The 17,853-nt window shown below is 30.9% G+C and overlaps 6 protein-coding genes across 6 annotated transcripts; 2 read left to right on the top strand and 4 right to left on the bottom strand.

Moving 5' to 3' along the window:
• Positions 1 to 110: 110 nt before the first annotated feature.
• PGO_131410 (ATP-dependent Clp protease proteolytic subunit) lies at positions 111 to 3,170 on the bottom strand (the record flags this gene model as incomplete). The annotated part of the gene is made up of 2 exons (XM_028689657.1): positions 111 to 230; positions 447 to 3,170. 2 exons carry the CDS (start codon positions 3,168 to 3,170, stop codon positions 111 to 113), a joined length of 2,844 nt encoding a protein of 947 aa, XP_028545458.1.
• Positions 3,171 to 3,529: 359 nt separating this feature from the next.
• PGO_131400 (ATP-dependent Clp protease proteolytic subunit) lies at positions 3,530 to 4,294 on the bottom strand (the record flags this gene model as incomplete). Its single annotated transcript, XM_028689656.1, has 1 exon — positions 3,530 to 4,294. The coding sequence occupies one exon, from the start codon at positions 4,292 to 4,294 to the stop codon at positions 3,530 to 3,532; it is 765 nt and encodes a 254-aa protein (XP_028545457.1).
• Positions 4,295 to 5,317: 1,023 nt separating this feature from the next.
• On the bottom strand, positions 5,318 to 6,099 carry PGO_131390 (histidine triad protein; the record flags this gene model as incomplete). Its single annotated transcript, XM_028689655.1, has 2 exons — positions 5,318 to 5,402; positions 5,579 to 6,099. The coding sequence occupies 2 exons, from the start codon at positions 6,097 to 6,099 to the stop codon at positions 5,318 to 5,320; spliced, it is 606 nt and encodes a 201-aa protein (XP_028545456.1).
• Positions 6,100 to 7,787: 1,688 nt separating this feature from the next.
• On the top strand, positions 7,788 to 9,905 carry PGO_131380 (N-acetyltransferase; the record flags this gene model as incomplete). Its single annotated transcript, XM_028689654.1, has 2 exons — positions 7,788 to 7,845; positions 8,158 to 9,905. The coding sequence occupies 2 exons, from the start codon at positions 7,788 to 7,790 to the stop codon at positions 9,903 to 9,905; spliced, it is 1,806 nt and encodes a 601-aa protein (XP_028545455.1).
• A 2,492-nt stretch (positions 9,906 to 12,397) lies between these two features.
• PGO_131370 (conserved Plasmodium protein, unknown function) lies at positions 12,398 to 13,354 on the top strand (the record flags this gene model as incomplete). The annotated part of the gene is made up of 3 exons (XM_028689653.1): positions 12,398 to 12,674; positions 12,896 to 13,038; positions 13,295 to 13,354. The coding sequence occupies 3 exons, from the start codon at positions 12,398 to 12,400 to the stop codon at positions 13,352 to 13,354; spliced, it is 480 nt and encodes a 159-aa protein (XP_028545454.1).
• A 1,143-nt stretch (positions 13,355 to 14,497) lies between these two features.
• PGO_131360 (ribonucleoside-diphosphate reductase large chain) lies at positions 14,498 to 17,318 on the bottom strand (the record flags this gene model as incomplete). The annotated part of the gene is made up of 2 exons (XM_028689652.1): positions 14,498 to 14,818; positions 15,084 to 17,318. The coding sequence occupies 2 exons, from the start codon at positions 17,316 to 17,318 to the stop codon at positions 14,498 to 14,500; spliced, it is 2,556 nt and encodes an 851-aa protein (XP_028545453.1).
• Between the last annotated feature and the right edge of the window lie 535 nt (positions 17,319 to 17,853).

Genomic DNA, 17,853 nt, shown 5'->3' with positions numbered 1-17,853 from the left:
TCCTGCACACACAATTTGTGTGTGCTGCGAAGACAATAAATTAAGGTTGTTAAAATTGCCTGAACATGGAATATTTATCTATATCTATATTCTATACATATGCAATAGCACTAGCCAATTAAGGTAATTTTCGGACTTGAATTTTTTTTTTCTCCCACATTGTTGCTTTGGTATTGCTTCCCGAGCAAGTAATAAAAGTACTTGTTTTGGATTTTTTGTTTGTTATAGGCCTGCACAGGTGAAAAGCAAAAAAAATTGTTATTAAGTCATTATTTCACACAAATACAGGTAGGGAGTTATTATGTGAATTATGGATGGAGAAGCATAACGACATGTTTTCGATGTCTTTTTAATCACGTACTCCTGTGTACATATTAAAACATATATACACTAAGAGGCAAAAAAAAAAAAAAAAAAAAAAAAACGAGTGAGAGTCATGATAATACCTGAGTTATATTCAAAATGTCGACATTCTTAAGATCAGCAATGTGCTTCATAAATAAGGGTATGAAGACATTGAAAAAATTGGCTTCCCTAAAAGACAAGTATGATATTGATCTTAGTATAGAAGCTAAGGTTGAAAGACTCATAAAATAGACATTTTTACATACATGCATAGACAAAAGCTGTAAAAGGGTGTGATTTTTTGCTTTGATAACACAATGTGTGTTAGATTTTTCTGTCTGTTTTGAATTGTGCGTAGAGATATCAACAGACTTTTGAAATTCGTACTTGTTATCATTTAACCAGGAATAGCTATCATATAATACATTTCTAATGGTATGGTTAAATTTGTTTTTTTTAACAACCTTTTTTTTTGTAAAATTTAATAAATTGTATAGAAATATGGACAATACGTTAGATTTACACAAATTGTTCATGTACAAATCCACCATTCGGTGAGTAAGGCAATATATAAATGCTTCTTTATAATGTCTATTCGCATGTGATAAAAAAATTATGAGACTTTTAATTTCGTTACTGTCAAAGTTGTCAATTATATAATTTTCATTATTTTTTACAAGGTTTAAAATTTTATTTTCTAATTTTTTAAAATTAGCATAATTGTGATGTACCTTCAAAGATAATAAAGAATCTACAATGTGGAATATGTGGCCTATATAATAATTCTCAATAAAAAGAAGTTTTTTTTTATACTCATTTACCCTTTCATCATATATATCACTAGCTCTTTCCACATTAGAAATAATAAAGTCAATTTTTGTATTGTCCATATGTTCGCTTGCATTTTTAAACAGTTCTATCAGTTCGTTATGATCAAATTCGTAATGCAAGTTTTCTTTTAAAAATTTATTGTATTTATCGATTATTTGGTCATCATCATCATCATCATTTTTTTTTTTTTTTTCTGTGTCTTCCAACTCCACGAATTGTTCATTTTTTATATCTTTCTCTTTATGTTCATCGTAAACAAACAGCTTGTGCCATTCTGACACAGAAGTATTCACATTCTCACATGATTTCTCCTTATTTTCAGTCTTAACAAAAATCATATTCAAGCTGTTTTCTTTCTCCATAAATCTTTTCCTATTTGTAGTTTTGCAGTTAGCAAAAAAGGAGTAAAAACTCAAACCGTCATTGTACAAATTATGCTTAAATATGGCATAATTCTGTCGATTGATATTTTCAATTTCGAGTGTGTATACTCCATCATTCTGCGATGGGTGATCTCTCTTCCATTTCGAATCTCCCCTTTGTTCACAAATGTTCGTATCATCGTCTGTTGTGCGAATTTCCATGTTCTTTTCTGTTTTACCAGTCGCATCGGTGCCACTAGCTGTTCTACCAATCGTATCGGTGCCACTAGCTGTTCTGCCAGTCGCATCGGTGCCACTAGCTGTTCTGCCAGATATTTGCATTTCTAGTTCTGGATCCTCCAACTTATTCTGATCCCCTTGCGAATCGAAATTCTCATCAAGTGCATAATTCTGAAAATCGTCTTCATACTTAGTCAAACTTCTTATCAAATCTTCACACACATAATTAATGAATGTGATATTTTCGATTTTGTACAATGCGTAGATTCTTGCCAACATGCATAGTTCAAATCTATTTGCATTTTCGTTATAAACATTCTTATTGATTTTTTTTGTTAAAAAAAGAAATATGTCTTTGTTTGCAAAATTCAGATTGTGCAGAAAGTACAAAATGTGCAATACCAAGTAGTTGTTGAAATTGTAAAAATTTTCATAAAAAATTTGTATTATGGTAATAATATGGTTAAAAGTATCCTGCTTACATTTTCTATCATTGGATACCGATAAAAGGCTTAGACATTCTAAATATTTGTAAATAACCAAAGGTTTCACCTCATTGTTCATAATAAAATCTCTTATTTTGTTACACATAGTCATATTTTTCATATTTAAAAAGGAAAAATAATAAAACATGATCATCCAATAATTTATAGTAACATCATTTAATATTTCCTTCTCATTTCGATTTTTAAGCAATATTTCAAATGCTTCATTTACTTTTGTTAAGAAATCTAAATCGAATATTTTTTCTCTGTAACATAAATACAAGGTCGCAAAAATGTCCACAAATTTTATATCATTTTTTTTATCTCTACTATTTAAGTACCCCCCCCTTTGTAAATATTCACATGCAATTTCTTTATATTTATCTATCGCCATTTTTTTCTCTTTCTCTGACAGCTCAGAGGAACTTTCTTTCAAAATTGTAATCACTAAATTGGTAAGCATGTTTGGTGCGCTCTTTTCCTTAAATTTGTTTGCCAAATCGGCCACTGTTTTTTTGAAAGAATCACTGTTTTTTCTAGAAGCATCACTGTTTTTTCTAGAAGCATCACTGTTTTTTCTAGAAGCATCACTGTTTTTTTTGGAAGCATCACTGTTTTTTCTAGAAGCATCACTGTCTTTTTTGGAAGCATCACTGTTTTTTCTAGAAGCATCACTGTCTTTTTTGGAAGCACTACTTTCGCTTTCACAATTTTTTATTCCATCCTTTTTTTTATCAAGTTTCTTCTTTGTACAGTCATACTCACCCTTCCTATCTTTATTGAACCCTTCTTTATTCTTTCTTTCAAGAGAGAATAAGAGCTTCTTCGTCAAAGTTATTTTTCCTCTGCTTCCTAAAGCATATTGTCTAACAAGATTTAGAGGAGCCAATATTTTTATCTTAGTCATTCCTTTTTTTTTTTTTTTTTTTTTTTCTAATTATATTTCTTGGCTTCTCTAAATATGACCCTGTATTTACTATGTTCAGCTGAAGATGGCTTGCTTACGTTTCGTTCTGTGCTCCCGACGTGCATATGTATATATATATATGTATATACATGCATATATGTGTATATATATATATTTTTCCTTTTTTTCTACTGCTTGGATTGTAAACATTAAGGATATTTCTCATTACAACTTAAAATTCTCGTGTTATTTGATTCTTCTTTTAGGCTCACTATACGTCCGTTCGCACTGCTCCAGTCGCAATACTGCTCCCACTGCGATACTGCCTCCGCTGTGATTCTGGCCCCGCTGTAATAGTGCTACTCCTTCTCCAGTATGTGGTCGACCAAATTAAACTGAACAGCCTCGTTGGCACTAAAATATTTGTCTCTCTCCAGAACTTGTTCTATATACTGCTTCTGCTTTTCTGTGTTGTTAGCAATTATTTCAATGACCTTATTTTTTGTGTTCATAATTTCCTTATTTTGAATTTCAATATTAGTAGCTTGGTTAAACGGAATAACTGAGTACGATTGGTTTAAACAGAAAGATGAATTTTTTAAAGAAAATCGAAATCCCTTTTTTCCACTACTTGCTAAGATGCACGAAATTCCATACGCCTTTCCCAAACAGTAGGTATATACATCAGATGATATGTAATTTATAACATCAATAATAGAGATGACATCTGTTATTCCGTTTAAATTTATTATCTTATTATTTTCTAAATCACCTGTACTGTTAATATATAAATGGATAGGTTTTCTTTTTGATTCATACTCTAGGTACAATAATTGAGAAATTATTTGTTCTGGTATGTGTGGATATATAGGTGAAGAAAGAAAAATTATTCTTTTGGAAAGCAGCATAGAAGGTATGCTAATGTTTTGTTGATTCTGTTGATTGTATTCGTTATATGAAAACCTTACACTACTTTGGACTCTTCTTAAATTACCACCTCTACCTCCTTTTATATTTCCCCTCTGTATAATATAGTGATATCTTCTTCTTCCTAACAAGTTTTTACATGCACATATGTGGCAAATGACTATGGTGGCAACAAGAACGAGGACAAGTGTTCTCATTTTCGATTTCAAAAAGTACCCATTGCAATATCACAAGGGCTCATATATATCTCATGTGTCACTCGTTCTGAGCCTTTGCAAAGTAAAAAGGGTATCCCAAATGTGGTAAATAATTCGCTTTTTGAGCGCCTCTCATGTGTGGAGACTAAGATGTGCATCGACTAATATATGCATCGACTAACATTTGCATCGACTAACATTTGCATCGACTAACATGTGCATCGACTAACATGTGCAGCATCCGTTTTTGTAACTGTCCACATGTAGAGATCTTAGTGCTAATACGTTTCATGTAGAAAAAATATACATTTCGCGATAGAAGCTAATGACCTCAACTGGGGTAAAAAAAAAGAAAAAAAAAATTATCTGTGTATGGTTATTTAAAAAGAAAAAAATTATTTGTGTATGGTTATTAAAAAAGAAAAAAATATTTCTGTATGGTTATTAAAAGAGAAAAATATATTTGTGTACAGTTATTTAAAAAGAAAAAAAAAAAAATACATTAAAAAGGGTACACCTGTGCATATAATGCATGTCAATAGATGCCAGTATTTTCCTCAATTTTTTTTCGCTGAGGAGAAATCTCAGATGCAGCAGGGCAAGCAATGTGCACGTAAGGGGTGAAGGAACGGGAGTAATTTCATCTAATTTTTAAACGAACATGCTTGTGGAGAGGAGCCAGAAATTTTGTTCGAAGTTCACAATTTTGTTCGAAATGCACAATTTTGTTCGAAATGCACAATTTTGTTCGAAATGCACAATTTTGTTCGAAATGCACAATTTTGTGCGAAGTGTACAATTTTGTGCGAAGTATGCAATTTTTATAGATAAGTTCGTCGGAATAAGAATCTTTTTATGAGGCCTCACCATTCCATATATTCCTAAAAAAGGAAGATGAAAAAAAAAAAAAAAAAAAAAAAATACTCTTTTGGTTACAACGCCTAAATTTTTATAGCATTTTTTTTTTCCCGCATCTTCATAAAATGCATAAGAAGCAATTTTTGATCCACAAACAGAATAGGCTTAAGATTTTGCAAAATTGTTTTCAATGTAAGACTTGATCATGCGTCCTTCTTTTTCCATTTCTTCAATGGATCTAAGTGTGGTGCTAAAAGGGGAGAAACAAAAAAAAAAAAAAAAAAAAATACATCACAAAGGTGAAAATGGATAAAAATGGCAAAAAATAGTGCTATTGCCTAAGTGACGTTGGGAAGTAAAAAAAAACAAACATCAATAAATGTATTGAGGTCTGCTTTTTTTTTTTTTTTTTTTATTTTGTTTTACTTGAATTCCTCCAATTTAAATGTCTCCTCGGTGTGTGTTTGTGAAGGAACCTTTACAAAATTGTTGCACGATGTACATATGACATCTCGCCCATAACCCCAATTTAATTTATTCATGTCTTTATATATATTGTCGTTGTTCTGATAGTCAGAACTTTTTCTTGGTATTATGTGAATATGAACATGTTCGACCGTTTGACCTGCATCCTTCCCATCTTGAATTGCTATCGAAAAATTTGTCGTGTTATGTAAAACTCCCATGACATGGCACATAAAATTTGACAACAAATTAATGTCTATAATTTCTTCTATATCTAAATCATTATACCTTGCCTTTTTTTTTAAAGTTGTTAATAATATATGACCCGGAAGAAGTGGCTTGTTATTTACAAATCCGTACGAGTGCTCTGTTGTTATGAACACTTCTCTCTTATCAATTTCGAACATCCCAAATTGGTACCTGTCACAACTTTTGTTTTTGTTCCATTTTAATTTGGTTAGTATTTCTTTATACTTTTCCATTTTCGCATAAAATGGACGCATAGAATTGATCAACAAATTGGAAGACCTAATTATAAAAATGAGTTAAATAGGTATTAAGTATTGCCTTATAAAAATTTCTTTTTTTTTTTTTTTTTTTTTTTTTTTTTTTTTTTTTTTTTTTTTTTTTTTTTCTTTCATTTCCTTAGGAAAGTTTTTCACTTTGCTTAACCCTTTAATACCAACACAAAATAGAATTATGTTAACATCTTATATGCCATAACAAGCCGATGTGGGGTTCTCTAACAAGGTCTTTTCACACATATCACAAAATTTTTTTTTAATTATGATAAAACTTTTGAATGATGTGTATATGCTTAATTGTGAAGAGTATATTGGTCGTGATGAAAAAACTCATCAACCATTGTGCCGTTGGATTATGTGTATACAACTGTGTATCCTTTATCCAAAAATGTTTATGCACATGAATTCATTTATTTAGCTACTTCTTCACTGTATCAATGTTTAACAATTTAAGGGTTTACTTATTTTGTTTCTTAACTACTTATCTATTTAATCATGTATTGTGTATAATCTAAATCATCTCAACGTCACCCCCAAAATGAAATATTTTCCACAGTTTTTTTTTTTTTTTTTTGAGTGGTGGTGGCATGAATTGTATATGACAAAAAAAAAAAAAAAAAAAAAAAAAAAAAAAAAAAAAACGCTCCAATAATATTGTGCTTTTTATTACTGACTCATGTTATTCCTTGAAGTTTACCTCATTTTGTGAATTGCAAAATTTTGAATTTCTCAACTTTTTCCCTATTAAATTTTTTTTTTTTTATGCCATTTTTAATATGCTTCGTTCATAGCGACTTTTCATAGCATTTTTAGCCACACTTAAAAAAAAAAAAAAAAATAAATATATGAATATCTTACATATATACCAGGTGAATATAAATATATAAAATTTTTTTTTTTTTTTTTTTTTTTTTTTTTATAGTTACATTTTTTTTTTTCCTTTTTCCGCTTGCCCCTTTCTTCCTTCATTTCACCACTTGCTTAACATTTATATGCATAATAATATATAATTTTTTTGCATTAAAGAAAGAGAATTCACAGGAAAAAAAAAAAAAAAAAAAAAAAAAATTTTTTTTGTGCCTCAGTACGAGTGTATTTTTTGTGGTATGCATTTCACATTATTTATTTGAAATTTGAATTGCATCAGAAGAAAGGATTATATCCTCAACGTTTACTCCATTCAGTGAGACATAGTGATGATGACAATGTTGGAGAAATGAGAACAATGCTACTGCGATTTTAGCAATGCCAGAGCAAGCGCGAAAGCAAATACCAATGCAGATACTAACAAAAGTACCAACGCAGCTGCCAACGAAAGTATCAATGCAAACACCAACGAATGTACCAATGTAAATTCCAAAGAAAGTTCCAATGCAAATGTCTATGCAAACTCCAGAGTTATGTACTAAAAAGTATTGCAATTGAAATGCTCCTACAACCCTAACGCTGGATCCTAACACTCGTGAAAATTCTTGTTTTCCCTTTTTTTTTTTTTTTTTTTTTTTTTTTTTTCCCCAACCCATCTGTCGTTAGCATAGTAGAAAATAATAATAATTTCCACAATAATCAAGCACAGAAAAAAGTGTCTTAAAAAGGGTATTAAGAAAAAAAAAAAAAAAAAAAAAAAAAAAAAAGGACAGCTCAAAATGAATATATTTAAGCAGAAGGAAAAGGCTCCAAGTTCCATATCTCATATTTTAATGAGTAAAATATATAAAAAGTCATTCCAAAGAGATATTTTCATGATTGTATTTCATGTATATCTTGAAGATTATTGTTGTGTATGAAATTTACTCACACAAGTAGTGTGTTCGTCCAGTTGGTTTGCATTATTCTTGTTCTTTTTTTTATTTATTCACATGGAGGCAGAATAATTTATTGTAGTTATTTTTACCTGAACATTTAACTTCCGTTTTTACCTTTTTACCTGAACGTGGAATATTTTTTTTTTTTTCACGTTTTGGCCTTTTTCGTCAATTTCCATATGAACAAACATTTCTACTTTCTCCTTGACAGATAAGCAAAAAACAAGATTCCCAGAACCGCTCATTACAATAAGACAACTGGAAGAAAAAGACATAAACGAAGTGAGACAATTACTACATGATCATTTCAACTCGCTAACACTACCAGCTGTTATATATTGGTCTATACAACATATTTATGACTTGCTAGTCATAGTTGTTATAAACTATATATTTTTTTTGGATTTAAAAAAGATATTTTATTTTTTGATTATATTTTTAATATATTTATATTTAAGGGCAAAATTAGAATTTTTAAATCATATAAGGAAAGATTGTCCAGATTTAGAAAATTTATATAAAAGTTACATAAATGTGGAAGGATGTAATTTTTGGGTAGCTGAAGTATTTGATAATAATTTTGGTTCAGCTAGCAGAACTACATGTAGTGATATACACGAAAGAGACAAGATATTACTGGAACAAGAGGAGCAAGAAAAGCTGCTATGCAATGATAGGGGTGATATGGAAATGAAAAATTCAGATGAAGAAAATAATAAATACTTGAATGACATCTCATCTAAGAATGCAATTTCTGATCCTAGTGAAAAACCAAATGAACTGAAAACATTAAATAAAAATAAATTAAACAAAAATGAAGAAAATAATTCATGTTCTAACAATTCTGAAACAGAAAAAGATACACACCAAAATGGAGATAATAAAAATAGTGACACTTGTCAAAATACAAATTGGAAAGACAATGGAGCAAAAGTAAATTTAGTCAACATAATAGATCATGAAGAATGCACCCCACAAAATTATAATGATATATATTACAAAACAAATAACAATTCTCCTTTTACTGGTGTTGATGTGTTGACACATGGTACTGATAAGAATGACAGTGGTAACGTTATTACCCACAGTAACAAAGCACACAATGTAGACATCAACAATATGAATAATACCAAAATGGAATATATTTTGGAAGAAAAAGAAGGTAGAGTTGTCAGTAGTGATGATAAATCAGATATTGATAGCACGACTTGTAGTGACATAAAAGGAAAAGAATCACAAAAAAAAAATGATAAAACAAGACACTGTGAGGAAAATAACAATGAAGAGGAGGAGACGAAGGTGACGACTGGGGTGACAGAGGAGTATAATGTTAGAGGAAATACATACAGCGTGACAAATGAAGATAGAAATTGCAGCAGTAGTATAAGAGATAACAACATGGATATACAAAATAATAAATCCAATGAAAGTGAAGAAAAAACAAAGCTCCTTTGTAATATAGGAGAAATTTCCAATAAGGAACTGATCGAAAGTAGAAGAACAGTTCCATTCAGATTAAATGAAATCAGAAAAAACATTTTCAATAGAAAAACGAACGATGATGATGATTCAAATTTTCGTTTCATGACTAAAAAAATAGTAGGATGTGTAGGAATTGTACCATTCAAAGGAGATAATTCCATTGCACAGTTGGTAAGGATGGTAGTGAAAAAAGATAATAGAAGAATGAGGATTGGAAGTAGATTATTAACACAGTTAGAAAATTTTGCGCATGAACAAAATTATCAAGAATTAAAAGTTTTTACAAATAATTTAAATACAGATAGTTTGTATTTTGTCAAACAAAATGGATTTAATTTATCACAAATTGTTAGAAGAGGATTAATGCGTGGAGACTTATTAATATGGTCCAAAATTCTTAACAAGGACGATTTCTACAAATTTAATTCTTCAGGTACTAATCACTATGTGAAATCGATGAATTTAGGGGAGTATTGATTTATTTTTCGCGTTCGGCATGTTTCATCCCATTTCAGATGGACCTCCAGCATGAACATGCAAATCTTTGTATGTGCTTATGTATCTGTGTACGCCTACATATGTACATACATATGTACATACATATGTACATACATATGTGCATACATATGTTAATACATATGTACATACATACATATATATATATATATATATATATTGGTACCACACGAGGGAAGGGGAAGGCTTACACTGTTCTGTAGCAAACAAAATTTGAAACCTGACTATAATCATATTGGGGCGGAGGGAAGGGACGTGCATCTGCTATAATTGCCGTTCGTGCTACTAGCCATGCAAATCGGTTGTGCAAATTGGCATGTGAACCTGTCTCGTGCATCGGCAGTGTCGAGCAATTTTTCGTAAACCCATTTGATGTAGTAATTTTTTATGGACATATTTTGGCCCATCCGTTATCACCATTTTTTGATCCCTTATTTTTTATCTTTTATTTTTTGTTTTTTTATTCTTTTCATTTCAATGTCTCAATCATATCAAAAACAACATTCCACCTACCTTATTTTAATGCCATATGTTAATGCCAATTCTTTTTTTTTTTTTTTTTTTTTTTTTTTTTTTTTCCTTTTCGTTTATTAATGCATTTCAAATATTTCAATAAGAAAAAAAATATTTATAAAAAGTTGATCCATTTTTCTGTCTTATCAGTCGGTTATGTCATTTTTTCCATTTCTATATCTACATATACATATACATATACACACATATATATATTTTTAACAAATCCTTTCTGCTCATTGTACCTTTTAACTTCAGTTCTGCAAATTCGAATCTTACTTCGAAGCAAGTTGTCAAAAAAAAATCTTTGTTATGTAGCGCTCTTTTTTAACTCTCCTCTCACAACCATCATTTCGTCACCTTTGTTTCTTTGCATTTGTCAGTTACATAACTTGTCCCCCGTCTGTTCCCTGCCTTCCTGCCACCTCATTTTTTATACTTCACTATGGCCTCATTCAAACGCACTTGTATAAAATGCTTCGTTTACAATTACATAGATGTATCTCTGTTTGCAACACAACTCTTACGTAGTTAATCTTATTCACTGTTTTCCCTTTTTTGCAGATATAAAGAGCTATACAAATAATATACTGGATTGAAATAATTTCTTAACAGGTGTCCTTTTTTTTTTTTTTTTTTTTTTTTTTGTATTTTATATATCCATTTGAACATGGTTTATAACGTATTTTCAAGAACATATATTAAAGAAGGACATGCACTAATTGAGTTGTCTTTTCACATTTTGTATGTGCAAAATGGAAAAAAAAAAAAAAAAAAAAGAAAAGAAAAGAAGATGCATGTTCTAACTGTTGTAATGCCCTATAAACGTTACAAAATAGAGGTTATTTGTATAAAAGGAAAATAAATTAATTATTCCTTTTTATTCCTTTTTATTCCTTTTTATTTTATTTTTTGAGATTAGTTTAGGAAAAACTGACTTCATCATTTGATTATTTTTTGGTAATTCGTTCGTCTTATCATGGCTAATGATACATTTTGAAGCCAATGTGAAAAGGTTCTTTTCCGCTCCACAAAACTTGTATAGCATTCTTGATTAATGCAAACTTTTTGTTTTTTCCATGTGCATATGGAAAACTTTTCCAGATTGTTCAGAAATGTTTCATTGTATATGTTTTTCTTCTTTCTCCCTTGATTACATTACATGTGCATGGTGATAGGAGTTACGTAAAAAAAAAAAATAAATAAAATAAAAATAAAAAAACCAACAGAATAAGTCTCATTAAAAGGGTAGGTGTATAATAGAAAAACGTTATAAGAAATACAAAAGTAGCTTTTAAAACTTTACTATAAAAATGAGAATAGTTTATCCCCAAAAGAGAACAAATTGGGGGAAGCAGAAATATCGCCGTTTTTTTTTTTTTTTTTTTTTTTTTTTTCAAACCCTTTTTTGACTTATTTACATTTTTCTTAATGTGTACATTTCTGTGTCGACGTGGAAAATTAATTTTTCATTTCATTGGAGTGGTGTATAAGATTAGGAATATATGCCTTTTTTTTTTTTTTTTTTTTTTATGTATTTTTTTATGTATTTTTTTATTTATTTTTTTATTTATTTTTTTATTTATTTTTTTATTTATTTATTTACTTTTTGGGAATAATTAATCATATTATTCCTACAAGGGGTGTAACTAACGAAAGCATCAGGCATAAAAAATGGTTTATTTAAATTAAGAGGTGAAAAAAAAAAAAAATTTCTTCAAAACTGTATAATTTTAAATGAAATAGAAGATCAGATGAAAAATATCTGATTGTGCCAAATGGGAGAAGTAAGCCTGCATCTCCTCCTTTTGTGTGATGATAAATTCATGGCGCATAAGATGACACACATGCATTAAGTTCCATTTGTTATAATAATAAAAAGGAAAAGGAAGTAGAAGGAGATAACTTTATTAAGTAGATCAAACGAAAGGGGAAAAAAAATGAAAACATACATTTTTGTGTGGTGCATATGCATGTGCGTTTTGGCACTCTCCTCAACACGGTCAATTAAAATCCAAAGAAAAAGTATTCATTTTATCCACACACAAGCGTTAAAAAATATATACACAAATAAAAAGCCTCAGAAGAACCTTTTAAATGTTCATAAAGAACAAAATTATTTCAAGACAATTCAGTTCAACATAACCAAAGTTGTCAATGGAGTTAACAATCCATACAACTTAGCCCTTATCGTTTTTGCTTTTAGTTCCCTAATTGGTAAGGACTGACTTGAAACACGACAAAATTCACATCTGCGAGACCTGCACACGTTTGCGCTTGAACATTTCACACGTACCAGTATATGCACATGGATAAAAGCATATGCACATACATGGATATATGCATACATTTTTGTTTCCATTTCTTCACGTTTCTTTTTTTTTTTTTTTTTTTTTTGCCACATTTTTACGACCGTACAATACAAAACACTGGGATAGGCTTTCTATACAAGCGTAAAAAAGAAAAGACGACAGAACCAAATGAATCTACAGGATCAGAGAACTTATTTAAATATAAATGCATGAAGTGTAATTTAGTTATATTTCCAGCTAAGGGACGAGAGCAGAGATTTGTCAAGGATGTAAGAGGACTTACATATGTCATAGTGAAAAAGAGAAAGAGAGAAAAAAATTCGTGACAAATCCCTTTGACACTACCAAGATTTTTTGCATCTCCATCATTTCAAAGTTGTCATTTTTTTTTCTTATGATTATGTGCATATGTATTGTTGTCATATCCACTCCAATCCCTAATCTGTTCCTCTTCAACATACCAAAACTGATGTTCCACATCATGACATTTTATTTCCCCTTCCCATAATCATATAAAATTTGCAGAGCCTTATTTGTCCCAACTGTGGTGAATCGAACATGAACAAACATCAGACGAAGGAGTAACAAAAAAAAAAAAAAAAAGACATGACTATTTTTACAATATTTTCATAAATTCAAAGAAATATGTAACAATTCGATTTTTATAAAGTTTCATCTATTTTAATACGGCTATGCGTGATACACAAATATAACGGCTGAAATAATTGCCTGCATGAAGGGGCTCTTTTTTTTCTCTCATATGATTTGATGGATTTGAAAATTTAGGAAATCCTGATATAATACTGATATAATACTGATGTAATCCCGATTTAACACCGATATAATACTGATATAATCCCAATTTAACACCGATATAATACTGATATAATCCCAATTTAACACCGATATAATACTGATATAATCCCAATTTAAGCCCAATTTTTTGTGATTTATTTAGATGTAAGGATGAGAAAGGACAGGTGGAGAGTGCATAACTCGTGCAGGCGTTGCACATGCATAATTGAGTATAAATTTGGAACAATATATAAAGCACAGTGGATGCACAAACACACAAAATAAACCTAAGACGTGACATACACACACACATCATATAGTAGGATAATAATTTGCACAAATACTACACGTTTTAAAAAAGAAAAAAAATAAATAATAATTTTCCAAGTGGATTGCAAATATGAGAAGCAAAAAATTTCTGCTTTCATTTTAATTGTTCACAAACTTGTATATATAACCCCTTTTGTAATTTCAAAAATGGCTTAACACCTATACACCATAGTCTTTATTATTTCAGTTCATGACATTTCATTTTATTTGTTTAAGTACTTTTTAACGAAACATCTTTCCATTTCTCGCTCCCACCCCCGCCCCCTAATAGTTTGCGTTTTTAATATATATATTTTTTTTTTTTTTCTTTTTTTCTTTTTTTCTTTTTTTTTTAATAGTACAACATATAACATAATAAGAAGCACAATTTTCACGAATTATCATATCTGCTGTTCTTCTCTTTCCAAATTTGTGTAGATGGTCGTAACTTTACGAATTACTTATATGTGCAAAATGGTATCTCTACATGTGCAATAATATCGAAAAAATATAAGAGGGGTTGCTCCGCTCCGTTATCACATAAAAACGTACATGTACATATGTATAACATATATGTAACTATGTGTATGCACGCCCAGAATCACTTTAGCACGTGGATAGAGCTCATCCTGAACACATCAAACACTGGTCGTCGTTGTTCCTTCGTAAGGGACAGACAACATTCTGTGTAACTGTGGACTCCGTTGAAATTGTTTCCCGTGAAACTTCGCGTGTGATAGACACCCCTCCTGCTCCTTCAGCATTCTTCATTTTTGCAGCATTCTTAGCTACTTGAGTATCAACTGTGAATTTAATTGCATCTGTTGCTGCTTGGGTTCTTAAGTAATAGGCTCCTGTCTTCAGCCCTTTTTCCCACCCGTAGAAGTGCATGCTTGAGAGTTTTGCGAATGTTGGCTTCTGGATGTAAATATTCAGCGATTGGGACTGAGAAGTGGTTGGCAGGAATTATAAGTGATTATAAGTTATTAGACGTGATTAGAAGTGATTAGAAGTGATTAGAAGTGATCAGGAGTCATACACGTGTTGGATGTGATTATACATGATATTAGATGTTCATCATGTTGATGGAGTACAGACGGAAGCGTGTGAACGAAAAAAAAAAAAATTTGCATACTGAGTGGAGGAGCTAAACTGGGGAAACCGATTCTCTTACTCCCTAGTTGTCCTCCATGTTCGCCTCTCAACCTACCTGATCTATGAAGACCCCTCGGTCGGCTGCCATATCGATAATGTTTTTCTGCTTGATCTCCCACACGGTCTTGTAGAGTTCCTTCAAATCACTTGGAATTTCACTAATGTATTGCACACTTCCATTATGGGCAATTAGTTGTTGTTTCATGTCTTCATCCCAAAGTCCTCTATCAAAAAGATCTTTTAGCAGATGTGGATTAACTACGAAAAATTCTCCACTCAGAACACGTCTGTAGTAGATGTTACTAGTATATGGTTCAAAGGATTCATTATTTCCCAGAATTTGCGAAGTAGATGCAGTTGGCATTGGAGCCAGAAGTAATGAATTCCTCAATCCATGTTTCTTTATTTTAGTCTTTAGTTCATCCCAATTCCAATATTTATTATCAACCTTTACATTCCACATGTCAAATTGTAAAATTCCTTGACTAGCTGGACTACCCTGATATGTTTCATAAGGTCCATACACTTGAGCCAATTCCATAGACATTTCCAAAGCAGCATAATACATAGTTTCAAAAATTCTTTTATTTAATTCTTTAGCAGAATCTGATTCATAGGGATATCTTAATAACATAAAAGTATCAGCCAATCCTTGAACCCCTATTCCTATTGGTCTATGTCTTGTATTGGATCTTCTAGCTTCTTCAACTGGGTAATAATTTCTTTCTATAATTTTATCCAAATTTCGTGTAATAATTTTTGTAATTTGGTAAAGTTTCTTAAAATTAAATTCTTTTTTCTCTGTATCTACAAATTTGCATAATGCTATAGATGCCAGATTACATACAGCAACTTCATCAGGAGATGTGTATTCAATAATCTCACAACATAAGTTACTACATTTTATAGTTCCTAAATTTTTCTGATTCGATTTAGAATTACACGAATCTTTATAAAGCATGTAAGGGACACCTGTTTCTATCTGGCTCTGTAATATAGCAAACCATAAATCTTGTGCTAAGACTGTTTTTTTCCCCATGTTTTCTTCCTCATATTTTGTATATAACTTTTCAAATTCTTCACCCCATGTTTCGCTTAACCCTGGACACTCATTTGGACACATTAAAGTCCAATTTTTATTTTCTTTAACTCTTTTCATAAAAAGATCTGGAACCCACACAGCATAGAAAAGATCTCGAGCTCTTAATTCTTCTTTTCCATGATTTTTTCTTAAATCTAAAAATTCAAAAATGTCAGAATGCCATGGTTCAATGTATACAGCAAAAGATCCTTTTCTTTTCCCTCCTCCTTGATCTACATATCTAGCAGTATCATTGAATACTCTTAGCATAGGTACTAATCCGTTGGATATTCCATTCGTTCCTCTAATATATGAATTTTGACCTCTTATATCTTGCACTGCAACTCCAATACCACCAGCTGTTTTGCTAATTAATGCACATTGTTTCAATGTTTCGAAAATTCCTTCTATCGAATCTGATTTCATTGATAATAAAAAACACGAAGACATTTGTGGTCTTGGAGTTCCAGAATTGAATAATGTAGGAGTTGCATGTGTGAAATATTTCTGTGACATTAAGTGATATGTTTCAAGTGCTTTTTCCAAATCGTCAATATGGATTCCAATAGATACTCTCATTAACAAATGTTGTGGTCTTTCAATAATTTTCCCATTAATGCGTAGTAAATATGACCGTTCTAATGTCTTAAAACCAAAGTAATCATAATTGAAATCACGTGTATAATCTATTTCCTTATTTAATGTATCTTTGTGTAGCATAATAAAATCATACACTTCTTTACTTATTAAACTTGCAGGCCTTCCTCTTACATCTTTATACGTATACAAAGCTTCAGCTACTTCTCCTATATCATCACTTGTATTTTTATGTAAATTATCAGTTGTAATTCTAGCTGCCAAAATAGAAAAATCAGGATGGGTAGTTGCCATATATGCACAGGTTTGAGCAGCTAGCTCATCTAATTCACATGTCTTAATTCCACTATACATTCCGTTTATAACTCCTTGGGTTACTCTAGCTGGGTCTACTAATTCATGTAATCCGTAAGATAATCTTTGAATTCTTTTTAAAATTTGATCAAATGATATATCTTCCTCTTCCCCTTTTCTATTCAAGACATACATAGTTTGAATTGGTTTTCCTGATGGAGTTCTTTTAATTCCATCATCGGATATTCTCCATGAAGAACTTTTTTTCACTTCTAAACTTTCCTGTGTCATTGGTAGTCTCTTCTCATTTTCTGCCATCTTTCGGTGTCACTATAAAATTTGTCCTATTAAATTGGGCAATATCACTGGGTCGGATTCTTGCTCTGCTTATAATGGAAGTAATGCGTGTGGAGGAAGCAATGTGTGTGGAGGAAGCAATGTGTGTGGAGGAAGCAATGTGTGGCAGAATCTCAATATATGGTGAACAATTTCAATTGTATTTTCTGCACGTGCAAAATGGATTTCGACACATAAGTTCGATCATTTGTGTGCATATGTGTTACTCATGCGTGTTCACGTTTCTATGCCAAGTTTTTCACCCTCAAGATAGACTGATCATATGACATTACATCCACTCGTTCCCCTTCACAGCTATTACTCTCTTTTGTCATTCTAAACATGAAAAGTTGCGAATGTCTTTTCAAAGAAACGTGATTACGTCAGTAAAGGTGCTGATTCAATGGATATGTAAAAACTCTTCAATGGTAAAAAAAAAATAAGAGATACTCATTATATTACAATAGCATGTATGTACAATCCAAATGATGATTGCACATACACCTCATAATGTGGA

The sequence above is a fragment of the Plasmodium gonderi genome (assembly GCF_002157705.1).
Source record: "Plasmodium gonderi DNA, contig: Chr13, whole genome shotgun sequence".
Taxonomy (NCBI): Eukaryota; Apicomplexa; class Aconoidasida; order Haemosporida; family Plasmodiidae; genus Plasmodium; species Plasmodium gonderi.
This window is presented reverse-complemented; position numbering and strand designations above follow the sequence as displayed.